This window comes from Sebastes umbrosus, chromosome 6 (genome assembly GCF_015220745.1).
Source record: "Sebastes umbrosus isolate fSebUmb1 chromosome 6, fSebUmb1.pri, whole genome shotgun sequence".
Lineage (NCBI taxonomy): Eukaryota > Metazoa > Chordata > Actinopteri > Perciformes > Sebastidae > Sebastes > Sebastes umbrosus.
Window position 1 is genome coordinate 3,643,008 of NC_051274.1, and position 19,306 is coordinate 3,662,313.

The 19,306-nt window shown below is 41.2% G+C and overlaps 1 protein-coding gene and 1 long non-coding RNA gene across 3 annotated transcripts in view; both read left to right on the plus strand.

The window, feature by feature from the left end:
• Window positions 1–19,306, plus strand: part of tafa5l (TAFA chemokine like family member 5, like) — a 66,618-nt gene that overhangs the window by 26,751 nt on the left and 20,561 nt on the right. For both annotated transcript variants that reach the window (XM_037772969.1, XM_037772968.1), the window contains exon 3: window positions 14,983–15,110. In XM_037772969.1, coding sequence (XP_037628897.1) covers window positions 14,983–15,110 — 128 coding nt within the window. The remainder of the gene's footprint in view (window positions 1–14,982; window positions 15,111–19,306) is intronic.
• Window positions 33–11,825, plus strand: LOC119489924. Its single transcript, XR_005207283.1, has 3 exons — window positions 33–174; window positions 6,043–6,045; window positions 11,813–11,825. It is a non-coding gene; the product is annotated as an uncharacterized LOC119489924 (long non-coding RNA).

The following is a 19,306-nucleotide window of genomic DNA, read 5'->3' on the forward strand; positions in this document are numbered from 1 at the left end:
CTGAAAGATAGAAGTATTATGAACTCATTTAATGGTTTTCACGCCAACTTAATGTCTGATTTGCTGGACTGACTTATATGTTTGACTCAAATGTTAATAACGTTTATTTCAAAGTCTTAACAACTTGAAACGCTTTTCTATGCCAACAAATACGAGTTAGAGTTTTTACAGTGTGTCTGTTAAACTCTGCGATACTCACTCTTGCTTTAAAACTGAGTCCGGAACAACCTCTGGAAGATTGATTGTGTTAATGCGTTAAAGAAGTTAGTTGCATAAAAAAGAATTTGCGTCACCGTATTATTATCGAGTTATCTTGGACAGCCCCAAAATATTTACGTTGTTTAAATTAATAGTTTGACATTTTGGGAAATTCACTTCATTTTCATTCATTTTCTTACCATGTGTAGCACAGACGGCGCTCATGCTACACACCCAGTCCTAATGGGAAAAAACTATAATACATTGTAAACAAGATTAACAAAAATAGAATAGTAAACAACATTAGAATAAAATACAGCAGTGACTAAAAATACATGAAATAAATGGTGATAATGACAAGTAATGGCATGTGGAATCAGTAACTCGGCTACAACAGAATCCATAGACCTTTTTCACGGCAGACACTTTGACATAACAAGAACATCATGAAAAATCATAAGAGGAAAAGCACAGGTGTAACTATTAACATTATTGATGGACCCTTTCCATGATGTGTCCCATTCCATCATGCACAATACCAGGGTCCTACATCTGGCACACCTGAACGCAATGCAGATGTTATTAATGTTGTATCAGGCACACTTGCAGGACTTGACCATTTATAGTCTGCTAATCCCCTTTAATTAACACATACATGAACATTAAATCTTTTGACAACATGAAATACCACATAAGGTGGAGGTTGGGGTGGTGGACGGAGGTGCTGCAGCAGCAGCAGCAGCAAACGTCGTTGGCATGATCGTCAGAGTAACAGTAATAAGACTCACGCTATAGACCTTTGCAAACTTGACAACAAACATTCTAAATGGGCCCTTTGTATTTCCTGTTCCAATGCTTGCTAATGCAGTAGCCGACAGGAAGTAAACTTGGAGCAAAGCTGTTGCCCTAGCAACAGAGTGGCAATGAAAAGGTCTATAATGTCCACACTGTACACCTACATGAATATGGTTGGATGTTACTAGCTACACAGCTGTGAGTGAGCCAATCATTGCAAAGTATACTGCATAGCTATCTGGTGCCAGTCAGCCAACACAAGCACAACTTCACGCTGTACTAACGCTATGCTTCATTAATTCAATGATTCATTAATGATATGCTTCATTAATGCTTTTCCTGCTGTGACATATTCAAATGTCACATGTTACAATATCATTAAACAATATCTATTGTAACACGATCTATTTTCAATTTTTTCTCACTGGTGTTACAGTGGGGTTGGGAGGTTAAAAATGTGTCACATCATGAGATTAATGATATTGTGTCATATGATTATGCACAGTGGCAACAAGCATGCATGGCTGAAAGTGAAAGTAGCAGTAGCTAAAGGCTCCACTATGGTGGACTTAGTTCCAAAGAAGGGAGCAACTTCGGTAGTGTGGAGGTGGTTTGGTTATAAAAGGTTAGATCTACAACCAACTAATACGTGATATGTACAGTAAGCGGTGTGAGAAGATGGGAACAACAAAAGGGGGCAACACAGACTTATTTCACCATCTCACACAGAAGCATCAGGTGGAATATAACAAGAGCCCGAAATCATGTGAACGTAACCCTACAACCAAACACTGGCACAGCCAAGCACTGGCAAGTTGCTTTAAAGGTTCTAAATTTGATATCCAGAGCATTAATATAGCAGCAAACAACTATTTGCTATGTAAAGATATAGAGGAGTAATGGCTACCTGAGCAGAGAGTGAAGTCGCTCTTAATCTGTGTGTGTTGTAATCCAAGCTTCTCTGTGCTCGGTTGACATAGCCAGGCTGGCCGCGTGTGTTTTTAGTGCATTTTCGTGCATGTATGTACCAAAATTGTCTAGCTCAGAGCTGCCGCTCTGAACAGCTCTCAGATGGTGGTTACGGCTGATAACGCCGTCCTGAACGATAACGTTGTTTTGGAAGTGTAGCCCCCACCCTCTGGTTCTCCTTCAGATAGCTCTGTCAGCATTTTCACCATTGTTTGCACTATTGCGCTGTTAGCATCATTAGTTGCGAGCCACTGGCTCACTGTCTGCCAGGTTGAGAGCCGTTGAAGTATTTGTCAGACTTTATCATGGAAGAAATACCCTTACTTAAAGGGACAGTGTGTAGGTGTAGGAGTGGCGTGGTTAAAGATTACAACCAAGTGAATACCCCTCCATTCACTCATCATATCCTTACCATAATAACACTACTTTAGGAGCAACGGAAGTCAGACGGCGGCTGGCAGTACCACGGTTTTGAACTCTGCGGCTCATGTCACCGCATTTCCACAAGCGTGTTGGAGAACTACGGTGGCCTTCTGGTAACGTAAAAACACAAAAGGCCCTCTCTAGAGCCAGTGTTTGGTTTCTGTTCTGTATACACTAATGAAACATAGTTATAAATATTATATTCCATGTCTGCTAATAGATCCTCTAAAATGCTACACACTGGCCCTTTAAACACGTCACCCATCCTTATCCTAGACATCGATAAAAGTCAGCAACCAAAAAAAAGGTCCAATAGTAACAAAATGTATGGGCTTCCTTCTTTCTCCATTAAAAGCAACTGCCGATGTCATTTAGTTGTTTAACCAGCCAATCGATAATCACTTTGCTTGTCTCCCTTTTTGATACCCTTTAGACTGTTTGACTCCCGACTATGTGATTGGCTGTCTGCATTAGACATCAGCAGATTAGCAATCGCTTTGTGCCTCTTTTTCTTCATGTTGAATTTTCCTCTTCCTCTACTATTTCTAATATACCTCAGCTGAATAAAGATAACTTGTAATGGAGAATGTGTGCTGTTCATCCACTTTCTAAGATAAGATTTTATACTTCAGAGCCCCCACTGTGTTATTGGACAGTATCATGAGGAGGGCGATAAGACGGATGAGACACAGTCCATCTGCGATGCCGATTTCATCTCGCAATATCACAATCACATGCATCAGATGCACCATTAGTTCCATCACGCCATGACTCATGTTAGCCTTAATCTAATAGCCCTTACATGAGGCTGCAGTCCCACAGCCTGTGTCACGCTCTCCACACCGCTTTTAACCAACACTTCCTCTCTCTGCAGACGCCTCTCCCTAACACTCAACAGATGCTAATTAACTTGCAGAGAGCTATGATTACAGCAGCAGGAAATTGATTATTACTGGCCTCCCGCCGCACCACACCCATACACTCCATTAATAGCCAGTGCATTAAAGATGCAACCTGTTGCTCGCAGGCTCGTTTAAATGCTTTCTGCTGACAACTGAAAATGGTGTCCGTCATCACGAGGCTTTAAAGTGGAATTTCTGCATACGAATGCAATGAGCCTAATGCTACCACCGTTCAGATATCCTCTCTGACCTTTAACTCAGGGTGTATTCAGTTACACTTGCTTTTGATGTGAATTCCCATAAATGCCCCTTTGTTCTTCTAAGCAAATAAACCACATTTACTGACTTATAGACATGTTTATTCATTTGTGTCTTTCACTGAGGCTTTGGCATACTCAAGTTTCTTCACTGAGCTGTTATTAACACGGCAAGGGCTCACTGTCCTCTGGGTCAATTTAATAGAACTCATTCACAGCAGCAGCTGGACTGGATCACTGCCTTTTAGAGATGAGTGGTGATAGAAAAGTGACCTTTAATGAAAGTTGAACCATTGCTGACTGACTGTAGTGAGTAAGCAAAGGCCAGGAACTCTATCCTGAGTAATCTAATTATTCCGCACTTTCAACAGACCCGATTTTTTTAAACATACGTGTAGACGCAAAACCTGGTTTGCTTTTCAGTAAATTGATATTAATTCCTCTTTTTTGAATTTGTGAGTCATATGTCACCCGATTTGACTGTTATCAGGTCATTAAATAAGCATCATCAGTCGCTATAAGTACCATAAATGTGGATCTTTAGGGGCCTACTACGCCTACTTGTTGTGAAAGTGAAACTTAAAAGTAGCACATTCTAACATGTTGTAAAACTGAATGAAACGTTTTGAACACAAACAAAAAGGCTTCTTTAGGTTTAGGCAACAAAAAAAAGTTAGGTTTAGGTAATAAAACTACAACTTATTTAAATTTAGGCAACAAAGCTACAACTTCTTTAGATTCAGGCAACAAAACTATAACTTCTTCAGGTTTCGGCAAAAAAAACAGTTAGGTTTAGGCAATAAAATTACAACTTCTTTAGGTTTAGGCAAAGAAACAGTTAGGTTTAGGCAATAAAACTACAACTTCTTTAGGTTTAGGCAACAGAACTACAACTTCTTTAGGTCTAGGCAAAATAATCACTTTTTTAAGAAAAAACACTGTGTTTATCCATCGTCCCTGACCTCCACCCCTTATGGAGTTTCACACTGTCTATATCACAGCGCCTGACTTTCCCTTTTGCTCCTGTCATCATTACTACAGTTGCTAGAGGTTGCTGTCGTGTTCCTTTATACCTTCTTTCGTTGATCTACCATTTGAATAGATGATAAAACCTACTAGTGGGTGTAGTAGGTCCCTATTGACCCACATCTATGGGGCTTATAGCGACTGATAACGCCTATTTAATAGCCTGACAACAGTATTATTAACTTATTCTGGTCCAAGTTTATAGCATTCTTTGACATTTCAGTGCTTTTACTTTTCCCAGAGAATATCAAGTATTTCTGTCCTCCAGACCGAGAATAAAAAAAAATCTGTGATGGTGTTGCCTTGCACTCCACAACTCGAAAGTACAAAGTAACGTACATTCACTCTGATGTGGGCAATGCCCCCGTATCAAGACACATAAAAAGAGAAATCCACTGTCAGCAGTGTCTGGCTGCCAGAGACAGAAAATACAGGTGTTATACACCATTTCAGCCAGAATTCATAGAACTATATTTACATATGTCACTCTTGTTTGGAGTGATTTGAATAGTGGTATAGAAAGACTGATGCATATAACTGCAGCATACCCGGTTTAGCTCTAGTGGAAATCTTTTTTTGCATGTTGTGGCCCTCTCTCACTCCCCATGGTTTTATTTACACTGTCAGCATCTAATAAATGCAAGATAATCTAAAAAACAAATAAAAGAAACAGATAAGATAGAGATTCACTTAAGCAACAATCTGTGAGGCAGGTGAGAGTGTCAGTGGTTGTCAGCCTGATTTCTTGGCCCTTCCCGGTATTTCTTAAGGTATCTAGGACTCTGCATTTGCATGGAAACAACCCAGAGACAGCAAGCTAATCTTGGAAAGTGATGTTGTTGGAAGAACACTTGTGTCTTTTCGGCAATAACAATAATAAAGTGTTTTTCTAAAGTTGTGATTCACAGGTGAAACAAAGCCAGAGACAATAAAAACTTCACAATCTGTTCTGCACAGTCCATCTTTGTTTGCAGTCATGCGATAAAGGTTGACGTCAGATCTTATTCGGGATGTGAAATTAGTGAGACATACTGTAACTGTAACATTGCTAAATAGGACCCAAGTGCCGAGAAGTAGAACACAAACAAGGTTTTTTTTCTGTAGGAGTGGGCATGAATAAATAACTAAACTTGCCGCAGATATTAAGCAAGCAAACTTATACTGACTCAAACACTTTCTTAAACACGACAGGAGTGACCGGAACAAAGGCCGCTTGGCGTGGCGTCTCGGAGTCTCAGCAAACAGGATCTGGATCAATAAGATATACAGTATACTGTATATAGTGAGCATAAAATGTGAGGCAATATGCTGATCAGATAAGAGAACCCATTGGCCATCACTCCCCACTAGTGGGATTACAGCCTGCCAGACAGCTCCAGGATCAGCACCATGGACAGCGGTCAAGACAGATTTATTTAAAGGAGAACTACGCCCATTTTCAAAATTCATACAAGTTATTCCTATGGTCAAAGACAGTCCATAAATATTAGTAAACATGAACAGCTCTCTCCCAGAGTGCTAAAACTCAAATTTGTGATGTCATAGGGTATAAAGCCTGGAACTGCTCTATAGACAATGAATTTGGAGAGATGTTGTCAATGACAAGGAGAGCACCCAGGGGAATGTTCTGAGTATATGGGAACATTTTCTGTTTCCCAACGGAGAATACGACAATAGAATAAAGCTCATTTGGCTATAAAGAAAAGAAAACAAACATTCTGTGGGTCCACAAAATCAGTCAACCATTCATTGTCTGTGGAGCAGCTCCAGACTTTATATGACATCACAAGTTTGAGACTTACTTCTCTGGTTTCTGGCTTTGAGAGAGAGAGAGTAGCTCATGTTCACAAATAATGATTGAACTTTACCAGACCATGGAAATAACATATTGGAATTCTTAATTTGGGTGGTGTTCCCCTTTAAAGTTGTTTTCTTGGAGACTTTAGATGTGTCCCAGGTCCATACTACTGTAGTACTCTAACTGGGCTTAAGTATGTAGTGTGTGTTCACACTGGAAAAATGACGCAATTAAGTATACTAATATGCATACTAAGATGTCCTTGATTTTTGAGTGTAGAGTTGATGGACACCCTTGTCCCCACAATATGTGTACAAAGGAAAAAATTCCAACAAATTGTGGATGGTGGCCAGACGCCTCCAGGAACATCTCGAAAATCGTAAAACGTTCTTTCAAAAGTTACGTTGGAAAATGGGTGCACATTTTACTTTGTCTTTGTTAGGTTTCCAAATTTTACATTGGCAATAATGTGCCAAAGTCACAGTTTGATTGACATCATTCAGGACACACTTTTTTATTATTATTATTATTTAACCTTTATTTAACCAGGTAAGTCCCATCGAGATTAAAACATCTTATTTCTAAGGGAGCCCTAGCTGAGGAAGCAATTACAAACTGAATTAGCCTCCAAACCCTTCATTAAATTCTAAATTCTCTAATTGGGATCAGCCTATCTAGCTGCAAATCTGTCTGCAAGCGGTTCCAGGCTGCAGGGGCATGTCTATGATTTCCTGTTAGTACACAACAGTAAAGTACATTGATGTCTTGTATACTAACTGCAAACTACTATGAAGGTTAGTATGTAGTCTATACTTTATAGTATTACTAATGTGATTTGGGACATAGCGTTTATTTTTTCCTCAGCTGCTGCCCCTAGTTGACCTGCTTGTGCCTCTGTTTTTAGACCTTTTCATTGCCATTCTGTTGCTAGGGCAACAGCTTTGGTTTAAGTTAACTTCCTGTCAGCCACTGCATTAACAACCATTATAACACAGCTTTGTTGAATACTCGATTCTAATTGGTCAATCACGGTGTTCTACGGTCTGTTATTTCTATATAGTAGACCGTTGCTATGTATAACAGACCGTTGCTATGGGTGCAGTTGTGATGTTGGACACTGGCAGACCATTTTTGTGTCAAATTATTGATTTCTTAAAGGTCCCATATCGGGCTCATTTTCAGGTTCACACTTGTATTTTATGTTTCTATTAGAACATGTTTACATGCTGTAATGTTAAAAAAAAAACTTTATTTTCCTCATACTGTCTGTCTGAATATATCTGTTTTAACCCTCTGTCTGAAACGCTCCGTTTTAGTGCATTTCAGGGGAATTGTAACGGAATTGCGTTGCTAGGCAACAGTTTGGGTCCATGTTTACTTCCTGTCAGCTGATGTTATTTACATACACTGCAACAGGAAATAAACTGGGACACATTTAGAATGTTTACGTTTAAAACCGTGTAATGGTCTAAATATTGTATATTTGTGACATCACAAATGGACAGAAATCCTAACGGCTTGTTTCACACGCACAATTTCTGAATACGGGCTGTGTGTTTCTCCGTATATGGAGCGTTTTGATAGTTTAACAGTATTTATATGGCACTTAAGACATGAAAATCTCACTTTTCACAATATGGGACCTTTAAGCAAGTAGCTGTGTAATAAGCAGGATAATGTACAGCTGGTGGGTAATTTTTGCGAAATAAACCGAAATAATCTGCTTTGCATCGGGATGCGGTATCGCCCTGTCGGGGTTTAGTTCACAACAATGACCGGCTCGCTGTACATTATGCCTTACTTGGAACAGGAAAATACAAAGGGGCCCATTTAGAATGTTGATGTTGTTGTCAAGTTTGAAAAGGTCTGTTCATCACAGCAATATCTCAGGTTCCACAGCCTGGATTTTTAATGAAATTCACAGAGGTTACACATCTTAACACGGTTTCCAAGCTTTTCCACTGCCAGTAATTGTGATTGGCATGTTGGTGGTGGTGGGGTGGGGGGTGGTGGATTACGAGTCAGAACTGAAACTTTAATAAACATCCTCTCCTACCCTGCAGGTTTGACTGATGTGGAATTTAGTGCACAGCGATTCTTGCATTAAAAACTTTCAGTTTTCTAAATGTCATATTGGGTTTTGCTCCATTTTGAATCCTCCCTCAGTAACGAGGAACAGAGGCTAGCGTACGTGATCATGAGCTTGGTTTTCTGTAAACAGAATGGCACTACTTTTCACACCGCTCCGCTGATGTTCCACTATGTTTGCAGTCGACCTTTAAGAGTGTATCCAGCCAACTTTATGCAGCGAGTTGAGATTGGAGAAACTCATCTGCGCAATTATAATCACCAGTAAAAGCTCATGGATTTGAATCTCTTTGCTGTTTCCTGTAATGAATGGAAAACTAGAATCCGAGGCTTTCGTATAATGTAGTCTTTGGGACAACAGTCTGCAGCTGGTGGCTTAAAGGAGACAATTGGACAAATATTTTTCATCTCCCTTGTCATCCTGCTAGTATTCACACTTCCATAATGACACACCAACAAGCTTACCTAAGCCCCGCAGCGAATAAATTTTGTTATATGTGACTTAAGAATTGATTGTCTGATTGGCCCAGATGGCAGCTGCATCGTTCTTGCAGTATGACATCTGTTATTCCGTATCTGTTTTTAATTCACTGAACAGTTTCTCACTCTGCGACAACTGCGGCGTCTTTTTCCTACGAACTACCTTCTTTTGTTAGTCTTTTTCAGGACGTATTTCATGCCCTCTTTTTGTGCTGCTCTGTGTCACCGTTGTGCAGGTTTAGTCTGCAGACTGTACACAGGAGGATTATGTGCTTCCCCTTGCTCGTCACCCCGCTCTCCCTCTAATCTGCTCCCCGACTCTCTCCCCGGCCCGTTGTTGCCATGCCACCACATCGCACTGTAATCGCATGAAGCTTGATGGCCACCGTGATAAGAGTCTGCAGGCTGCAGGGAGACTGTTTATGTGCTGGCTGCAAGCTTCTGCTTTCACACTTTCACACAATGATTATTGACACCAAATGAGCCAAAAAGTGATGCTGAGAGGAGATTAAGCAAAAGGAAAAGCTTTCTTCAGATTTATTATGCAGACACACAATTGAGAAGATTCGTTGTACACTTTATTTACCTCAGCTGCAGAGAGAATTTGAAAGAAGCTTAGATTAGAGACCATTTTATAAGTGTATTTGATTATATTTCCTCTTTTTCCGGAGCTGCTCTCAATTTAATTTGTTACCAGCTGTTTGCTGGTAATATAAACTCAACACTCCTTCCATGTTCACCTGTTGTCTTGATACATTCAGTATAATATATACTATATCACAGCACTAATTCTGTACAACACCTCCATATCATTCTCACTAATTTGTTGCTCTGAGTTTCTCTTCTCAAACAGAAACTCTGTTTTCGTTCACTAATTATCTGCAAGGCTTTTTTCCGATCGCAGTGACAACACTTCTTTCCCAGATGTATATACAGAGTTTAGTTTCATAGCTTAACGGCAATTACAGAAAGTATTTAAACATTGTGTTTTCAAGCCCCAAAACAGAGAAATTAATTTGAAATATCCATGGACCGTGACCTCACCCATTGGTTTGGCATTTTGGCAGTCACCATCTTGTATTTTTTGGAACCAGCAGTACAACCGAATGCTGAATAAGACATTTTTTAGGCAACCAAAATCTTACAATTAACTTTCATGAACTGAAAACACACCGTGAAAGGGGTTAAAGTTGTAAGAGGAAAACACAGAAAACTCCCAGACCGGACAATGGCGCCGAATGATCCGGGTACTTTATCACTCGGCAGTCGAGCCATTTTGGCTTCATGCACCACTGAACAACTCTCATAGGAATTAATGGGAGCCAGCCTACAACACTGTATCCAGTTCTCTTTATATCATCCATGCATGCTTTATGGTCTATTTGACTCTAAATGGGACCATAATTTACTAAATGAACATCACGCTGTATTGAGGAAGACTTGAAACTAGCGATTGAGACCATAAACTCACGTTTACAATGTTTACTGAGGTAATAAATCAAGTGAGAAGTAGGCTCATTTTCTCATAGTCTTCTATACAATCAGACTTCTTTTTTGAAACCAGAGGAGTCGCCCCCTGCTGGCTATTAGAAAGAATGCAAGTTTAAGGCACTTCCACATTGGCTTCACTTTTCAGACTCACATGTTTCCGCCTGGAAATATCAGAAAAATCGATATCTCTAGCAGTAAATGTGTTTGTGGCGTTTTCCACAGAGCAACATTTGTAAATTAGCAAGAAAATGAAATATCTTGTTAGAATTTCATCCTTACTCGCAAACCTTACCACTGTATGACTGACTCTAATGTTAGACAATCAGTTCTAACTTCCTGGTTTGATGACATCCAGATGAACCAGCTAGAAATACAAAAAGCAAAGCCATTTTGAAAAGAAATGCAACAGAAAACATCTCAGTAATGCAACAGCTTGCTCAACAAAACACGCAGTTTGTCATGAAGCATGGAGTCATTTGTAGCTTGGCTGCTGGCTGGCTGTAAATGTGTTTAATGTTGGATTTTTCTGTTGTCATAATTAGAACTGAAAGACCATCAGGCCTCTGGTAGCAGGTTGCGCTGCGTAGAGGACAGAGGGCTGAAAATCTGGCCGCTACAAATGGATCCATTATTGAAGCTTAATTAACATCAGCCAGAAAGCCTGTAAATACTGTTCCAGTGTTTCTGAGGCCCAGCCAAGCTAGTTAGCTAATCTGGTTAGCAGAAGAAGGATCAGTATTAGTAGGATTATTAAATCACCAGAAGCGACACGCAATTTGTTGTTTTGGTGTCTTTTCAATGCATACTCTTGATGTCTTTCCTGTGTCTGTTTTTTGTTTGTTGTACCTCATCTAAATACATTTTACATGAGCTGCCTGTGGCTTTAGTAAAAATTTGATGTTATTTTTTACTTGTGCAGAGGCAGAGTTACATCAGACCAACAGTGTGTCTGCATTAGGACTCACAGTTGTGCCTCCTGCCCCGCTCTGAGTCCCGTCTGGCAGTGCTGTGTTGTGCTGGGCAGGGCAGGGCTTGGCACTGGGCACGGGGGTACAGATGGTGTTACGTGTGATCTAGTTGGAGGTCCAGAACCGTAGCCCAGCGGGGACCCTGGCAGCTGACGAGCCTGGCCCGACGTCCACGGCCCCTGGGTGGCACTCCGACAGTGCGGGCCACCCAGGTGTCAAACCAGAGAGACTGACTCTCTCTCTCTCTTCCAACCACCACGGCCAGCTGTTACACCTCTGCTGCTGCACAAAGCCACCATCACAAACGGGAAAACATTACGTAACAGGCCCAAAAACACAAAACAAATACCTATCATAATAGAAGCAGAATAATTCTCATTCATTTGCATAATAGCAGCGTGTAATAGATACTGTAAGATGAACAGTAGCAGCAGACAGGCTCAGCTCAGAGGCTTAAAGTCTGCTCAGGATACCGTCGACGTGTGCGTGGGCGGTTGTACCATATAAGCTTTTTAAAGCGTCCACAATTGCGCGTGCCAGCATGTTGGACAGATAGGTTTGATGGAAAGAGACAGGCTGAAGCTAAACTGCAGCGATGCCGTTTTGTTGCTGCTTGTGTTATTCATGATGTTGATGAAGTTATCACGGTGACGCTGTAATCCCGACCAACTCCGCGCGCGGGCCGCTCCACGGCTTACGGCACCAGGAAATTCATCAAGTCATCATAGATCAAGTCACACTGCCATGGATGGCATTGAAAAAGCAACAAGGGCAAGCTATCGAGTGCCCGGATACTGTGGCAGCAGCTGAAAAATGCATTTATTTCAGCCAACCTCCGCGACTCCGGGCTGGCTCGGCTGATGCACTCCACGGTTAGTCAGCACTCCCGCCGCTTTGCCAGCTCAGCTTTTTATGCCGTGCCCTGGAAATTGAGTTTTGCTGGCCCTGTAATGTACTCAAAACTACATCTGCAACTGACTGATAAATCTACGCTTTGTTGCGCCTGACGGATGGCTATGAAAATGGAAATTCGCCACGGCATGTTGCTGTGTCAAGAGGAAGGTCACTTTAGATTTTCCCCCGCTCGCCGAGGAACACCTCTGCTCGGGGTGAAGCCGAACTGACCATTTTGTCTCAGTTTTAATATTTTCTTAAGCTTGTTTCGGTTCAATGAGATGACAGGTTTCTGGATTGTTTTGTTCCACTGCTGCGTCTCCCAGCTGCTCAGGGCAGACTGGAAAAACACAATGTGTCAACTATATCTGTTATTTGCTGAGAGAATGGCTTTACATCTACAGAGCGGTAATTGTGTATGTGTGTGTGTGGTTACATATATGAGTGGGGCTTGATAAATACTACAAGATGACGGATCTTTATTGCAGAGCAGCAGTCGAGGTATGACACTCCGAAGACCAATTTCAGACTGTTAACAAGGCCTGGACCAGGAATACCTCACAGCAAAATGTCACAAGGCCTCCCTTCCCCACACCTCCTCGCTCTCCCGCTCCCACAGCTCTCCAGTGGACATTCAAGAAATTGTAGTTCCTCTCTTTCAATTTGCAGACCATGTTACCTCGTTCCACAATGTGCTGCCCCGGGGGATCGTGGGTAGGCAGGAGCAGCGGCCTCGGCCAGGTCCGCAGAGAGCCGATAACCTTTCGGTGTTGCTTTAGCACGCTGTGTAAAGAACAATCAGAGCTTATCAGCATCGACTACAGGCGAATGCTAATTCAGTGTCACGCAGACGGACTGCAGAGGGAGAATGTTCTCACTCCGACAGCCAGCAGATGAATAACTTTAAGAAGACTGAAGCTTTTTATTGCCTTTTCTAATATGTGATGCACCTCTCTGATCGTATTGAAATATTACTGGATCCTGCTATTGCATTAATAATTTGTTGACTTATGAATTAACGGAACATAAGATTAAACAATATTGATCAAATGTTTAAGGGATATCATATATATATACCTCCATCCAAAAACAACTTATCTCACAATATTGATATACCTTATAGCTTATAGACACAGTGACTTGACATTATTTTGAGTGCAAAAATTGAGCAAGAATATGTATCAAATAACTATTCCTACTATGGCTGTCAATCCAATACAAATATTTAATTGAGATTAATCACATGATTGTCCGTAGTTAATCACGATTACTCGCAAATTAATCACACTTTTTTTTTCCCTGTTCAAAATGTACCTTAAAGGGAGATTTGTCAAGTATTTAATACTCTTATCAACATGGGAGTGGGCAAATATGCTTGCTTTATGCAAACATATGTATATATATGTATATATCAAGTGTGCATGTCTGTAAAGGGGAGACTCGTGGGTACCCATAGAACCCATTTTCATTCACATATCTGGAGGTCAGAGGTCAAGGGACCCCTTTGAAAATGGCCATGCCAGTTTTTCATATGATGTCAGTATCTTAACCAGCTTCCAGCTTCAAAACTGAGCCCGCAACAACCTAAAAATTGCAAGTTGTGTTAAGTGTTAAAGAAATTAGTGGCGTTATAACAAATTAGTGTTATTGTCGCGTTAACTTTGACAGCCTTAATTTGTACTCATTTGTGCAGAGAGGGCTCTGTACAGGTTCATGTCTAAACCTGAAATAGAATTATTTTTTTTAAAAAGAGCGTGAACTGCAACGTCCCCATTTTGCATCCGATTAGGGACCTTTGTTGCATATTGTTCCCTCATTTCCCGTCCCATCTTTCCACTGACTATTTAATTTAAAAAATATACAAAAATATGTAAATGTCTCCCTGCAGATTTTCTCCTTAAAATGTACAACACCTTATACACATTTTATTTAAGTATTTCCAAAGGCATCCTCTAATTTATCACATTCTTAATAACTTGGTGGGTGAGGTGGCTAACCAACAATGAACCTATGGTCATAATAATGATAATAATAATAAACTGTATTCATACAGCAACTTCCTAATCTAAAATGCAGCTAAAGAAGATAAAGAAATAATAGCACTGCTGTGTAGCTCTATTCACTTCTGGTGCTTCAAGAGAAGAGACGCTCAAGGTTCTTTTGAAATACGTTTGGTGAATGGTGAAAAGACAGACACTTGATGGTCTCACAGGAAAACTATGTAGTGCATCATCCATTGAGTGCATATTTGAGGACAAATTGTAGTGTCGCACTTCAGGAGAAGAAATCTTATGTTATGCTGTATAATGGCACACGGTACTTTCAATACTAGAAGTCTTTACCTAGAATTACAAAAGGAGGAACAATAAGTGTAACACAATGTCCAAAGGAATAAAACAATCTTTCTGTGCAGCTGCAGTGAAAGCTAGCATTAGCAGGAGAGTAATTTATGGACCGCCAGCTGGTCTGTAAAGGTTACTACCACAGGCAATTCAGACACGGTGGTTCAACAAGAACCTCATTAAAATACAGGGTGGTAGACTCCTCAACATATGAAGATGCTTTCCTGTCTGGTGAGCATAAAATAAAACCGTTTTGTTAGTTGTTCCAGGAAAATGTTGACATTGTGAAGTCTCTCTCTGGGTCTGTGAATCTGTCCATCAAATTTGCCTTCTTGTCTTTCGCCCTCTCAGCGCGAATCGTGCGGAGTCGTCAATGGTGTGAGATGGCTCCGTGCCTGGAGGGGGAGGTCTGCAGCCTCCTGTTCAACCGATCCGGCTGGACCTGCACCAGAGGCAGTGGTCGCATCAAGACCGTCACGGTAATTCACAAGACACCACATTAATACACGCCATATGCACTTAACAGCATCACGCCGACATTTCCAGCATGGGTAACCCCCCTCGCCCCCCCGTCAGCTGATAGTGATATGTGAGGCCAGAGCCCCAGGGCTAGAGGCAGCACACAGGTTACAAAGACTGCATCAATACTGAATCTCAAAGTGTAGAAAACGAATGCTGACCTACTCCCTGTGGGTGGAAATTACAAATTACTAGGGCTGTCAATTGATTAAAATATTGAATCGTGATTAATCGCATGATTGTCCATAGTTCATCACGATTAATTAAATTAATCACACACTCTCAAGGGAGATTTGTCAGGTGTTACTACTCTTATCAACATGGGAGTGGGCAAATATGCAGGCTTTATGCAAATGTATGTGTATATTTATTATTGGAAAGGAAACCCTCAAAGGTACTGCATTTCGCATAAAAATATACTCAAATCATAACATGGCAAACTGCAGCCCAACAGGCAACAACAGCTGTCAGTGTGTCAGTGTGCTGACTTGACTATGACTTGCCTCAAACTGCATGTGATTATCATAAAGTGAGCATATCTGTAAAGGGGAGGCTCGTGGGTACCCATAGAATCCATTTTCATTCACATATCTGGAGGTCAGAGGTCAAAGGACCCCTTTAAAAAACGGCCATGCCAGTTTTTCCTCGCCAAAATTTAGCGTAAGTTTGAGCGTTATTTAGCCTTCTTCACGACCAACTAGTATGACATGGTTGGTAACGCGTTATGACCGCGTTAACTTTGACAGCCCTACTAATTACAATCCACAGTTTATTGTGGGGACGTCCTATTGGAACAAATCAAAGAAACCAAACTTGTGGGTACCACCCGCTCATTTTACTTCTTCTCTCTTGGATTCCGCACATTGATATTATTGTAAAGAAAATCAGCGGAGGCGTAAATAGCACATAACAGTAGAAAGATGTTATGAACAAGGTTGTATCATCATTGGTTCTAACCCACCTGTAATATTGCTCTGCAGCCAATAAAAAGGATATAAAAAAGATACTAGATCAGCTCTGCACTACCAATATCTCATTAGCATTGACCAAACTATTCTAGCTACCAGTCAAAACCAAACTTCATCGTAGTATTCTGCTTCTTATCAGGGAAAATATTTTACCAGGTAAACCTGAATTCTTCTCAGACAAACTTAAACGGGCCAATATGTCATATATATTTGCTGTAATAAATCGTAAAATGGCTTTGATATGTCATCAGAGATTAAAAAAACATGTTAAGTTGAAATACTGGCTTCTCCGACAACAATGCTACAGCCAGTATGTTTGTGCCTGTTACCAACTCACATCAAATATATTGCTAATACAGTTTACAAAAAGCTTGAAATTGTATGTGAAATATATTGTATTATATGATGAGGTGTAATATAACTTTGTAATTATCTGGGTTATGAACCAATTTTTGCTGCATTTTATATTCCACGTGGCTATTTATGGGAACCGAAAAGACTAGCGACCGTGTCTAATGCTAATGGGGATCATTTAAACAATGACAACAGTAAACGGTTGAAAGAAAACCTCTGCTGTGATACCTTTTATTGGGGTGAGGCCACAAGTGCGACATACTTGAATTTTTTAACCAATACTGAGCAGTTCAGCATCGGTTTTCTGTTCCTTTTGATTCATTGTTGAACAATCAAACCAAAACCTGTGTCGGCAATTATACGAGGTTTTACCTTGAACACATTCTGTAAAACTAATACTGACAAAATGTGGATTCAAATATGAACTTGAGCAGTTGATTCAATCGTTTGCTCAAACAAGAGATCAGACGTTTTAGGTTTCAGTGTCGTGCTGAGAAAAAATAATATTAGCTGACAACGGTCTATGACCTCTCCCTGACTTTGTGAGAGATTTAAATGAATACAAAGCATGTTAAATTTTTAAAGCCTTCAATATGGTGTCATCTGGTCCTCTGTAGGCTCCTCTCACAGTGGAACATGTATCCAATGCCTCAGAGCTGCCAATGCTGCAGTGCTGCCGACTGAGGCTTTGCTCTGTGATTAACTCTCATTTGATTCAGGGAGAACAAAGCCAGCATAGTTTTTTGCCATTATAAAGGAAGTATCATTATGAATGTTTGAAAAAAAAAAAAAAAAAAAACTGTAAAGGCGCCTACAGACCGGCCAACAATAGTCACCCAATGACTGAGTCGCCATGGATACAGGTCTCAATTTCACACCATGCATCTTTATGCTTTATGGAAATGGAGGCGTTCTCTGTTCTCTCTATACCATGCACGCTAGTTTTCTCACCAGGTGACCGTCTTCCACCAATAAGCAAATCTGTGTTCGGAAAAATGTCCATTAAACGCAATTATAGTCCCTCCACAATTCCACCGCTTAACTCTGGCTCCACTAGTATTTATTAGGTATGTACTGTATATGTTTTTGTTCAGTCAACACATTCTCAATCACAACTCGACAGTTACCACCGCTTGGTCAGTGCCCCTCGGCATAGAAAGCCGATGCCCGGGTACCCCTCTTGCGTTACTTTTCGACGGACCAGGGACGACGTGTCAATATACCCTTGTTACATGCATAGTGTCCTTTCAAAATAAACTTCCGTTTTCACAGGAAGTTAGGTTTAGGCAACACAACCACTTAGTTAGTGTTAGGAAACGGTCGTGGTTGATGTTAACTTCACTGACGAACGAGGACTCACAGGACTGGTGACTCACAGGACTGGTGACTCACAGGACTGATGATAGTAACGAGTCCCGTGACTAACAACTGACATGACAAAATAAGTCAGCGTTACTTTTAGTTTCACATGGGCCACGAACAGCGGTCTCCTGGTTGAAAGTCTTGTGTTTGTTTGATCCATCCGCCAACCCTCCTGCCCGCCCTTCGTCCGGTTCGTCACATACTGTTGCTAAAGGGTGCCTCCACGTGTCGGTTTTCGATCCCGAGGGGCACTGCCCAATCGACGGTATTTGACGAGTTGGGAGTGAATCCGGATTGGTTCAGTAGTTTGCACTGCAAGTTCAGCTTCTTTGACTGGACAGCAGAGGGCCAGCTCTACAAACGCAAAAGTGTGTCACCGATGTCACGATTAGTTGGCCGAGTGTTGGAGTTTCCTCGTTGGCCGTTGTTCTTTCAAAATGAAAAAGCGGGGAACAGCCCTTTATGCAAATGAGCCTGTCCATTGCGACACGTCCGGCTCACGAAACTTGGATACTTTAAAGCTCTAAAACTAGGCGATGTAGTTCTAAAATGAAACGAGATTCAGTAGTGGCACAGCCTATTTCCCACTTGAAATGTTTTCAGAAGTAGATTTTGGTGGATTGGTTAGACGGAATAACCGAGTGGGTATGTCACCGCTCGAACGGCAAGTTAAGTGGTGCAGCGCGTTCCCTATAGTGTCCTCAATGGACCTGGTGGACATGTACCGCTGGATTTAACATTATAGACATGACCACTGACTGTCTGTTTAATAATTTAGCCACAAATTCACAGACCATACACGGTCCAGCCATATACTTGTTTTTTTATCGACGTAGACTCGAATTTTCTCCGTTGAGGGATGTAACTTACAGAGACAGAGCAAGTGAAGTGAAACAGCACAACACAGCATGTTGATGTCAGCAAGAGATGACAGGACGGAGAGAGCAGGAGAGACTGCTGCCCTCATCGTCAGGTACACAAGGCCAAAGGTCAACCTATGACTGGATGTCTCGGTTTTCCCTCACTATTTCTTACATCTCCCTCTTGCTGCATGTTTATCTCTCTCGCTTCCTTCGCCTCCTCCGTCCAACAGCCCTGGGCAGCTGCGTCAGATTTCATGCACGCATTCCCATCGTGCCGTAATCTACCCTGACAGCACACTTATGTTTGTTTTGTTTTTGTACGTACATTTACAAAAAATAAAAAAAATATGCAGATTTTCTTGTTCCACTGCATATTCTCAATTAGCTAGAGTTTTATTGCAGAAGTTAATCACAAGTGATGCTGGTGTTTTCTTTGAGGGGGGGCAGGGATAGGGAGGATTTGGCAGCAGAAGAGAGGAGGTATCCAGAGGTATTTGTTGTGAGACCTGAAATGGGAGGAAAGCACATTCTGGAAGATGAATGAAAATGAGAAATCTATAAAGAGGATTGATCAGGCTGGAGCGTGGAGAGAAGAGAGGGAACGGGGAT